The sequence below is a fragment of the Pyrus communis genome, chromosome 2 (assembly GCF_041283825.1).
Source record: "Pyrus communis isolate YQ-2024b chromosome 2, ASM4128382v1, whole genome shotgun sequence".
In the NCBI taxonomy this organism is placed as follows: Eukaryota; Viridiplantae; Streptophyta; class Magnoliopsida; order Rosales; family Rosaceae; genus Pyrus; species Pyrus communis.
Genome location: NC_142566.1, coordinates 1,243,815 through 1,255,379, shown reverse-complemented (window position 1 = coordinate 1,255,379; position 11,565 = coordinate 1,243,815). Strand labels below are relative to the sequence as shown.

At 36.5% G+C, this 11,565-nt stretch overlaps 2 protein-coding genes and 1 pseudogene across 2 annotated transcripts; all 3 read right to left on the bottom strand.

Moving 5' to 3' along the window:
• Positions 1-956: 956 nt before the first annotated feature.
• On the bottom strand, positions 957-3,207 carry LOC137747515 (bZIP transcription factor 17-like). The gene is made up of 2 exons (XM_088680292.1): positions 2,724-3,207; positions 957-1,701 (listed from the first exon to the last, which is right to left on the bottom strand). The coding sequence occupies exons 1-2, from the start codon at positions 3,142-3,144 to the stop codon at positions 1,259-1,261; spliced, it is 864 nt and encodes a 287-aa protein (XP_088536418.1). The 5' UTR covers positions 3,145-3,207; the 3' UTR covers positions 957-1,258.
• LOC148698332 (bZIP transcription factor 17 pseudogene) lies at positions 3,187-4,288 on the bottom strand (annotated as a pseudogene).
• Positions 4,289-8,046: 3,758 nt separating this feature from the next.
• On the bottom strand, positions 8,047-9,926 carry LOC137748768 (uncharacterized). The gene is made up of 2 exons (XM_088680280.1): positions 9,771-9,926; positions 8,047-8,685 (listed from the first exon to the last, which is right to left on the bottom strand). Exons 1-2 carry the CDS (start codon positions 9,901-9,903, stop codon positions 8,270-8,272), a joined length of 549 nt encoding a protein of 182 aa, XP_088536406.1. The 5' UTR covers positions 9,904-9,926; the 3' UTR covers positions 8,047-8,269.
• Positions 9,927-11,565: the final 1,639 nt, after the last annotated feature.

Sequence of the window (11,565 nt, the reverse complement as noted above, 5' to 3'; positions counted from 1 at the left end):
CCCCCGTTTGTTAAAAAAAAAAAAACACATATTCACATCAATTTTATATAATTTGGCTTAAATGTTAGAATGGTCTTTGTGTTTTAGTCATTGGGTCTATTTAGTTCCTGTGTTTTCAATTTAGTCAATTTGGTCCTTGTGTTTATTTCCGTTAGTCAATTAAGAACATTTCGATCTAATTTCTGTAAAAAAAAAAGTTATAAATTACTATAAACTTATTTATTTGATTTGAAATATTTAAATATGAAAAAAAAAAAAATATTCTTCTCCCAACTCCCCGACCGCCTCCCTAACATTACCCCTTGTCCTTTCTATGTCACTACCTTAATCATTTTTTAGATTGGAAGTTTTATATCGTATATGTGTTATTTCTCATTGATTTGCATTTTTCTATAAAGAAAAAGGGTAATTATATCTGTTATAATTTTCTTATGAATTTTTTAACAGATATCAAATGAACTGTCCTTAATTGGCTAACAGAGACAAATACGATGACCAAATTAACCAAATTGAAAACACATAGACTAAATTGGCCATATGACTACAACACAGGAACTGTTTTGGCTTTAGGCCTAAAAGTTTACCGAAAACTCAAATACTATTTTTTTTTTATTAAAAGCACTTTTACAAAATAAGGAGAAAAAAAAAAAAAAAACAGGTTTACGTACCCTTAACAACACTTTTACAAGAAAATATTTGCCGAACACTCAACAAATTTATTTTACACTTCTTTTATTTTCACAGTATAGCCAAAAACAGTTTTTCTTAAAGAACAGCTATACCAAACTAACCCTCACGTCTCAATTCCCAGTCCTACATATTTTCAAGGGTTGGTTTCTGCCATCCAGCAACTTAATTTATATAGTTCCACTTCGATACGAGGCAATAGACGACGATGTAATTCATCCTCGTCCTCCCGTCCTCGTACTACAGAACCACAAGTGTTCCTTCAGAAATGGCTACGAAAATACTTTTTCATCGTCATCAATAACAAAAAACAGTGCGAAACATATGCGTGCACACGCAAGCTAATGATAATTATTCTTAAACATGTTTCCTAACACAGGAAGGGCATACAACCAAACCTTCCACAATAAGTTAAAGCCCTCTCTTATACGGGCAATCAATTCTTCTTCTGTTTATATACAAAACTGGCCTTTTTTTTTGTGTTTTTTTGTTTTGGGGGAGGGGGGAGCTTCTAGAATTAGTAGATGTAGTTGTCGTCATCATTCAAAACTCCAAAGCCGCTTCTCCATGTTCAAGTAGTCACCAGGTGAGGACCAGATCGAGGGAGCACGCACGAGTATGTGACATATTTCACGCTGTCTAAAAGCACGACAACGAAAATTCGAGAAAGTGACTTCGGCTTGATCACGCCATCCACGTCAATATCACCAGCCTCTCTAGGATCAACAAGAACAGAGACAACCATGGGAGAAACCGATCTATTACCGGGCAGGGTGTTGTTCCGTTGATTTCCCTTCACATTTTCTTCGGTGACGTTATGACCAGATCCAGCAAGGGGAATTGGGAGACCACGGAGGATCCTTCTGTTCCTTCCCCTGTTCAGCTCTGTAGTATTCTGATGGTCTTCAAAAACATTCGAAACTGAAGATGCAGGTATTATACCTCCTGAAGAGGTAGTAGCTGAGACATCGAACTGAAATACTTCAGTGCACATTCCAGAACTCAGCATTGGTCCTGCAGAATATTCAAGAAATCAATAATGTAGTTTGTATCAAAGTGTTTGATGTGAGCACCGACAAAGGAAGTAAAATGAACAGAAGGAGTTAAAGCAAACATATTAGGATACTAGAAAAAGCAACATAGTACAATGAACAGAAAGAATAGTAGGATTCTATCTGTGGTATCTCAATTTGGGGTTGTAGGTAGTTTTGTGTCCAAAATTCTAATATATATATAGAACTTACCAGAGGATGACTAGGGAAGCTAATCACCCCTATATGTAAGATACCCATCTGAAAGTGTAAGTAGGTATGTGTCTGAAGCACTACTATTACTATCGACAATGAGCTTACTATTGATTTGATGTCAATTTCTAAGACTTACAAGAGATGCAAGGATGAATAAACTGTCAGACATACTTTCAAGCATGGTTAAAGCTCAAATCTAAGTATATAAAATCGACCTTCAAACCATACAAGTACACTAACAATATGCTCAACACCCTAACTACTTGACAAGTAGCTGTAATTGGAAAATGGATCCGATCTCATCACACATGTACCAACAAAACACACTGGTCCAGGCTCATAACGACTTTTTCAAAACAGTCAGGTCCAAGATTAATCATGTCACTGATCATAGAAACTGGCTCATAGCCTCACACAATTTTCTTTATACCTACTGCAAACAAAAGTCAATTTTCCTAATTTCTCCTAATTCAAAGCTCATGACTTATCTACCCAAAAGAAAACTCAAAACAAGAGCTTCATCTCACAATTCATCTACCCAAGTGATATTTCCTTACTAGCATGATTAAACTAAACTTATATTTACTACGAACTACCAATAGGTCCCCTCAAACTTAGCTGCACAACTATTACCAACACTGATGAAAATAATTTCGACTTCACTTGTTGATATAATGAAAATGCATGGCAAATAGTCAAAAACAAACCAACCATAAACGTGTTAGGCATCCACTATGTGCACATATACAGAACCTAACACAAAAAAGAAACCAGGTGCAATGTTATTACCCGCAAGACCTTCACGGAACCACTGTTGCAGTTTACCATCAGCTGAAGTTGACTTCATACGATCCTTTGGAACATCAATTGAACCACTTGTGAGAGCCTTGTGTGGTCCGGCAGAATTTCTGTATAAGGGAGCATGAATCCCTCTGTTCCCTCTCGGTTTAGGAATTGCTAATGCTGAAACCAAATCTTTAGCCACAGCCAAACCAGTCTCTCTACTATTTTGCCTTTCAAAAGGCTCATGGGAAGCCATGGCTTTCTCACTGGCCAGGACCGAATGTATAATCAAGTTTCCGTCAATCTTGACAAGCTTATCATTTCTTGGAACATACAAAGAAGCCACAAGTGGCTCACTACTAGTATTGTGCAGACGAGCAAATTCATCAGAACCTGGAACTGGTCGTGACGCTTGTTCTTTCGGCATATTTCTTGTATGATGACCCCTCTCATGAAGAATTTTGTTAGAGACATCGAATTTCCCACCAGATATGCCCAACGATATAATTTCTTCAGATCCGTTCAAATGACTGTGAACATTCAAAAGCCTCCCCCTGTTTTGACCATGGAACCTATCACGAACTTAAGAAGACCCACCAAAACCTCTACCCATTACACCACTAAAGTTAACATTCACCATAGGAACAAGCCCACCAAAAAGCAAGATAAAAAACAACAGACCCAGAAAAACTAATACTAGCAACCTTCTTAGTTCTACCCTCACTCTTCTTACTTTCCAACTTTTTGGACTTGGCCGCAGCCGCTGGCTGCTGGGATTTCAATCTAAGAATTGGTAACAAAAGGGACTGGGACCCTTGTGGCTTCGTCACATAGGGCGAATATGGCATCCATGGATAAGGCATCGGTGGCATGGGAGGAAGCGGGTGCATCCCTAAATGTGGTGGCGGTGGCGGGCACATGGTGCCACCACTACTCAAGTGCTGCTTCAAAGTAGCATTCTCGGCCATAACATAAGAAATCCTATTATTCAAATCAGTGATAGTGGAATGCATAGCCCTCACCTTGTCCTCCAGCTCCTCCACATAATGCTTCTTCCTCTGCCTAGAAAGCTGAGCACTTTCTCTGTTTCTCATCAATCTCGCCTTCCTCTTCTCCTCCTCATCGTTCGCATTTGCACCCACATTCACAGAAACAGAATTGTTGTTATTGTCTGACCTCCGATACTTGGCACTTCTTGACTCCACGTTGCCGTCGTCGCTATCTTTCTTCCTCTTCACAAGGTAATTTTTCGCCATTTCATCCTCCACATTAACCTTCTCATCATCTGAACTGCAAATCGCATTGGAAGAAACAGTAACAGAATTACCCGAATTGCCCGAATGCGAGTCCACCGCCTCGGAAATCCCAGAGCCCTGAGACGACGCAGGCCCACCAGAATTCTCCGAACACTCATTCGATGACGCCGGACAATTCAGAAACCTGAAGACGTCCAGACCCCCCTTATCATCGCCGGAAACCGAAATCGCGGAGCTACCCGATTCCGGAGACCCCGAATTAGACTCGGCCGCACCGGGATCTAATCCGTCGGGAAGGAGGAAGTCCTCGGTCATCGACGGAGAATGCCACGTGTATGGGTTTCACGTGGGAGGGTTGGTTTGCCTTTTGACTCAAGCTATTAGATCCATACGTTTGTATGTACATGGGGGAGTAGTATATATATAATTTTTTTAATGATGTTGGAGTATAAGAAGGTTTGAATTTCAATTATTAGGTTTTAGTTTTATGTTTTGATTAACGAAGTAACTGTTAAAAATTTGAAGTATTTGATATTTTTTAGCGTCGTAATAAGTTCGGATTTAGCAGTGTTTGAAATTTGGGTGGGACTTACTAACTTATTAAATAAATTGTCCTCAAGAGTTGGTCCCCATTGAAGAAGATGTGATTTATTAAAACCTGTTACTAATGAGATTACCGTTTTGTGACTCGATTGGTTGCTTGCTTTGGCAATATGGATATATTGTTAAGTATATAAGGATAAATTGGTGTGAAGAGCTAGATAGCTTAAAACTAAATGACTGTAAGAAATTAAGGAGGAATATCTGCACTTGTAATTTTATGATTATTGCAGTCCTCTTTCAGGTTTGAAGGCACCACAGCAGTCGAAATTGCTTGGAACAATGACTGGGGGTGCACAGTTAGCATCCATCCCAAACAAGGATCACTGCCCCATGTAAGAGACCAAGGGTTAAAGATTCAACGACGAGTCCCCTGGAACTACTAGCAAAACGTTGTTACATCCAGCTGTAATGTGGACTGAGTCTGGGTAGGTTTAGCGACTCAAACTCAATGAGTTTGACAGTAAAACCAAAAGAGAAATACGAGGATGAAAAGTAAATTAAGAAATGAAGAAAGTACACATTTTATATGTTTATCGTGGCAATGGAAAGTTAATAACTGTATGGGATATGACACTTTTTGGCAGATTCATTTGTTTGGCGGGATTGGGAGAGATGCAGAAAGAAATAGATTGGATGGCTCTTCAGGGGATTAACCTGCCTTAGCATTCACAGGTCAAGAATCAATTTGGAAGAAAGTTTTGATGGAAAGTTGTTAAAATTGCTCTTACATTTATGAAGGTGTTCATCAAATTCTAGGATTCTACATTATATGTCTTGCATGTTTGCTCCTTTTTTTTTTTTTTTTTTTTTTTTTTTTGGTCAAAAGGAGAATTTATTAGACAACCACCACAAATTTACAAGCAAAACAAGATCTAAGAAACACCTACTAACAAACAAAACAAGGGGCCGAGACTAAATACAAACAGAAAAGGAGCCCACGAAAGCAGTAAGGCCCAAAGACGTACACAACAACCAAGAAACCACGAAGCTTCCACTGCCTTCTACACCATCGGCTTTCTAGTCCATCCAAGCGAATCCCAGTCCACCGCCGCCGAGTAATACCTCACCAGACGCCACCTCCAACCCTGAAAAGCTACCTGAGCACAACCATAAACAGGGGATAGTCGGCAACAGAGTAAGAGAAGCCAACTACCAGTTTCAAACAAGGCAGAAAATCATGAATATCTAAATCTCTTTCACCCACGCAAGGAATCCTTGAAGCTAAAATACATAAACAAAATATATCAGAACAATAAACAAAATAAATTTAAAAAAATTCAACAAAAACAAATTTATAACAAAATATGTGGTAGTCACATACCCAAATACAGAGCCCCGCAAGAGACAATTCTGAAAGAGGAAACTAACATTACAAGCAGCATCACATCATCAGCTTCTCCAAATTTAACATTTTTGTTAATGTTTAACAGCTCTACGTTACATTCATTAGTTTTGCCTATACGTTCAGAATTCCCTTTGAATGAATACTTCAATGACTTGGATGCATATTTAGCTCCACTTCTCATACAGTAGACGCCATAGTTCAATTCTTTAGACCAGCCGTTAATATCTATCATTGAACATCTGCAGCCGTCATCCTTACAATTTTTAATGTGTACAATGTCACAAAATCTACTTATAACATAAGCTTTTGGAACCTACAAATAACCAACACACAAAACAAAAATTAATAAAAAAATCAATAGAAACAAAAAATCAGAGACAAAAATAACACTAGCCAATAAAAAATAAAAAATATGATACCTCTCGTTCAACGGAGCATATGTAACACTGCAAGTTGATTGCCTGCTTCAAGTTTTAAGTATCCCATAAAGGCAACACCACCCCGGTTATAATGGCACTAGGAGTTGTAGATGGGAGGATTTTCATGTATTTTCCAAAGCTTTTTTTTAGGATACGAAACTAAAAAAAAAGAAAGAAACAAATAAGTGAAATAAACGTAAATTGTTGCAAAATAAAAAAAAAAAAAAAAAAAAAAAAAGAATAATAGAAAATTACTCTTTGTGGAGTCCAGATTAGTAATCGTTGCATCAAAAGACATTAAAACACCTTTAGGCAAAACAATTGTACACAAGATTGTACCAGTGGTAGCAGAATCAACAGTCGTTTCAGGCAATTTACTAGAAGCTGAAAAAGTAACTGAATTAAAAAATCATGAGAAGTAAAAAAATTCGCCAAATTCATTTTCATCCATTTAAAAAAGGTCTAGGAATTCATTATCACAATTTTTCACAAAAACAGACTCCTCAATAACAAAGTGAATTGGATAATTCAATCTGTTTTGAAAGAATTTGAAAGAAAGGAATTTACATACCTTTAACAAGTTGATTCAGTCAAATAATAATATTTTTATAATAATAATTAATAATTCTACGAGCCATCACAAATTTTCATGATCGAAAAAGTCTAAGCAAGCAATGGAAACAACGATAGTGAAACTATGAATCAAAATTAGAATGAACATAAATAAGTAAAACAAAAATGATAACAAATATAGATTCAAGAAGTATTATAACAATGTAATAAAAAGGGGCGGCAGCCTTAGAGCAAGGGGTGGAGTTCTGGAGAACTGCACTGGGAAAGGGATGAAGGTGGTTAGGGGTATTTTTTTTTTCTTCAAGTTTTTATTATTTTTTTAAAATTTCATTTTCCATGTTAAAATAAGTTTTCATTCCAGCTGTATAACAATTATACATGTGTCAACTTTTGAGTGGAATGATCATGTGTTGATGTGGTAGTACGGTACTACCTAATAACATGTTGTCCAATATCCTAGTGGATAGGGTATTGAGTTTCTATTCATGCATCTCATCCTAGGTTCAAAACTCTTCATTCTCCTAAATATTGTAATAGTTTCGAACTCTTCCCATTTCCTTAATAATAGTAATTTTTTGAATTTTTTTTATTTTAATAATAAGAGATCAAACAACATAGCAAAGCAAAGCATCAATCCAACCAGGTACCGCATTATTTAAGCAGAAAATAAATAACTTTCATTTTGCATTTTATTTTTTTCAATAAATTGTAAAATACTTGGATGAACACTCATGTTTCATATGTTCTAATATTTTATAATCTATATGTTATTCTATTTTGCAATTTATGTATCCTATACAATGATGTATTTTGTTATGTATAAATAGATATTTATATACATATATATACACACAAAAATATGTTATATAACAAATTAATTAAAATTAAAAAAGAAAGGCCAAGGCTGCCACCCATGCACTAGTTAGACGTCTAGGCGTTAGACCCCTACCAGCCGCCCAAACCTTTGTAACGCGCATCCAAGACTGGGCTTTCTCTAGCGAACAATGAAACAAAAAACAGTTGGATCAATTGGTCAAACGGGATCTAACAGTTTTTGTTTCATTAATGTGCAAGTTAGCTGTGTATTGAATAACTTTTGCATCCAAGGCCAGTACAAGCAAAGGGCTGTCCACTTAGAAACAAGAACAACCAAGTATTAATATTTCAAGACCAGTACAAGCAAACCAAACCCAAGTACAGTATCCATCCGCCAGCCATCAGTCACTACGGACGGGGCAGGTGAGCTTACTCAAAGACATATATACAGACTACAGAGTGCTGAAACTCAAAGAAAATAAAGAAGAAAGCAACAGCCCAAGACTAGACAATCCAACAGCATCCTCGCCATCAGCAAGATTACGGGCTGCGAGGAACTAGGTTGAGAAGGGGGTGGCCTTCTGCAATGAATTTGCTTAAATCCGGGCAGTCCTCATCCTCGTGGTCACAAAATTTGCCACAAAGAAGACAGAACATCATATCAGCATACCTCAGCCCACGGCCATCCAATATTATGTAGCCCTTGCCAACCTCAGTTACATTGTCTGGTATACGTTTCAGGTAGGGGCATGAATCACTCCAGTGGCCAAACACATTGCAAACTTCACAAGGGTGTTTGAATTGGAATCTGAAAGGTTTCTCAGCTGTGAATGCCCTGCTCATTTTCTTCTCTTCTGGTTTTGATTTTGGAGTAGTAGTATTCCCCTCGTCAAGTTGGAGTTTAGCCAGATTCTCTTCAACAGCCTTTTCATTTTTGACTTGAGAGGGAGGGCCATCTGGGTGTTTAAGGAAATGTGGAGATACATTAATTAATAATACAAATTGCACAGTGCATATATAAGCTAAGTAAGCAAGCCATCTGAATTTGAGTCGGGCCCTTAATTACTTTGTATTCTCGATCTCATTGAGTCATCAAATAATTATTACTACTGATTCATGATCAATTAAGTTCTACTCTGTTTGGGTTAATTTGTTAGGAGGATATCTCATTGAATCATCAAATACCTACCACTAGTGCTTCATGCTCAATTACGTCCTACTCTGTCTCTAGGTTAATTTGTTAGGAAGATAACAAAGCCTGCCATATGCATGTCATTGCCACCTGTGTGTGTGTGTGTGTAAATTGCTACCGGCCTTCTTTCTACCATTGTGGTTAAGTGTGCAAGCACAAGTCCTCAATGTTGTGGGTTCGTGTGTGTTTGCGCGTGTGTAAATAACTAACGGCCTTCTTCCTACCATTGTGGTTAAGTGTGGAAGCACAAGTCCTCAATGTTGTGGGTTCGTGCATGTGTGTGTGTGTGTGTAAATAGCTCCCGGCCTTCTTCCTACCATTATGATTTAAGGGTGCAAGCACAAATCCTCAACGTCGTGGGTTCGAAGGCTGGTATCCTCAAGGGAATTATATGTATAAATAGCTAACTGAGAATAATAGATAGTCCCCTACGCATGAAATTTGTTGAGAATTAATTCTACACAAGTAGAGTAACTGCGGGAGGGCCAAATCAAAAAGATTTGGGACGATACTTGATAGATCCTACAGAAAGTTATGCTCAGTTCGCATTATGTAATGAGGCATGGAAAGGAAACAAAATACAAATTTTCAGCATAGCCAGGGAATTTTTATGAAGACAAAAAATTAGGCATCATCAAGTACCCTAATTAAGTTCAAGCACGGTAACCCTAAAATCATATATACATCGAGTTAAATAAGCTGCAAATTCGAAATTAGAGATAATATCTTCCTCCTCACAAACCCTAAAACCATAACAAATTTGCAAATCTTCTTCCTCCTCACAAACCCTAAAACCAACAAACATGCGAAAAAGCACACCAAGAGAAGAGGGAGGAGCCCGGATCTCACCTCCGAGCTTCGTCCGTTGGCCTGGAATCTTCTCCTGCCCGGATCCGGACCCTGGTCCGGCTAGGGACTTGGACTTGGACTTGGCCTTAGCCTTGGCCTTGGCCTTGGCTATCGCCCTGGATCGGGGGTTCATGGTTTTGTTTTCAAGAGACGAGAGAATTTGGGGCTTCTGCATGGGAGGCTCTAGAAAGGTTGTTTATATACTAAATCAAAGTAATGTGATTACGTCATCAAGCCTATTTCTTGTAGGATTTAGATGGTGCGAGCTAAAGCTCGGGGTTAAGTTTTTTTTTTTTATTTTTTTATTTTTTTTTAATTTTCTTAAAGGAGGACATTCTAAATCTCAAAACTCGAAATTGGTTCGTCGTTTTGAGTTTTGAAATTTAGAATGTCCGTCAACAATGGGGTTGATCATTTTGAGTTATAAGTTTTAGAGTGTTCTTTGGAATGGCTTAGAGCTTTGAGTGTAGGGCTTGGGTTTAGAGTTTTTAACCAATACATGAATATAACTTTGTTAATATGACATTGATACTCAATACGAATAGGGATAAGACCAAGAGACAAATATTTTTACAAATACTTTTACACTTTTTTTAAACCTTTTGATCACATGACATCCAATGGTTCTTATTTATTTATTAAATGACATGAATGCTTATGTGGATTTTAACTAATATTAAAGATCAAATAAAACTGGAAAAAAAAAACGTAAAATTTGGAAAATTAAAACTAAAATTCAAAAAGAAAGAAACCCTAGTTGTTCGCTGTTCTCCCCCTTTGCTGATATGCTTTTGCAACTCCATGTCTTGTATGGCAATTACATGAAGTTGAATATATTACCCTTGTTCATGTTATTTCATTTGACCTAATTCCAAACCCTGTTGTGCGCTTGGTTTTGATAATTTGAGAAAATTGAATTCGGTTTTTCAAAATTACTGCATCTGGGAACTGCTAACGGAGTTTCTAAAAAAATCACAAAATATGGAATCTCTCGTCTTAAAACACAAAGATGTAAGATGTATTTTCTCTTATGTTATGTGATACCAATATCACCTCTATAATATTGTGTATTCCCATTCAATTTGTTCTTTTAAAATTACCAACAGAACAAAGAAAATATTTGATGAGAGCCCGAATACATAAAGGATGAAGTTTGAATCCCAAGTCTGAAAAACCCAAAAAAAAAAAAAAAAAAAAATTTAGTTAATGATTTTTTTTATTAGGGTTCAAAGCTTGAATCCAAGTCTTGATCAAAATGGGAATGGGAGAACCAATTTCAGTTTAAGTTTCTTCCTTTTTTTAATTTTAATTTTAATTTTAATTTTCCAGATTTTATGTTTTTTTTTCAGTTTTATTTGATCTTTAATATTAGTTAAAATCCACATAAGCATCCATATCATTTAATGAATAAATAAGAACCATTAGATGTCATGTAATCAAAAGGCTTAAAAAGAGTGTAAAAGTATTTGTAAAAATATTTGTTCCTTGATCCTATCCCATACGAATATCATCGTTCATGTTGTTTCTTATACTTTATTGGGTTATTTTCGACATGGTCATACCGTACATTCATTTTATAGAAAATTAGATTTTAATCCCTAAATAAGATGAAATTTAGAAAAATGTCTTATTCAACATTAAAATTTGATTTTAGTCCCTAGAATCTATTTAATGCCACCATATGTATTCAATGTTTTTTTTTAATTTATAATTTTATGAATTTAAATTTTATGAGAATATTATAAATTTTAATTCTCATTTTGGTAAGCATCTTATATAAGAAGATATTTTCATA

Coding starts and splice junctions, on each gene's coding strand:
- LOC137748768 (XM_088680280.1), bottom strand. CDS start 9,903: ATGAACCCCCGATCCAGGGCGATAGCCAAGGCCAAGGCCAAGGCTAAG. Junction 8,686..9,770: donor CCAACGGACGAAGCTCGGAG/GTGAGATCCGGG, acceptor TTAAACACCCAG/ATGGCCCTCCCTCTCAAGTC.
- LOC137747515 (XM_088680292.1), bottom strand. CDS start 3,144: ATGCCGAAAGAACAAGCGTCACGACCAGTTCCAGGTTCTGATGAATTT. Junction 1,702..2,723: donor GTTCCGTGAAGGTCTTGCGG/GTAATAACATTG, acceptor AATATTCTGCAG/GACCAATGCTGAGTTCTGGA.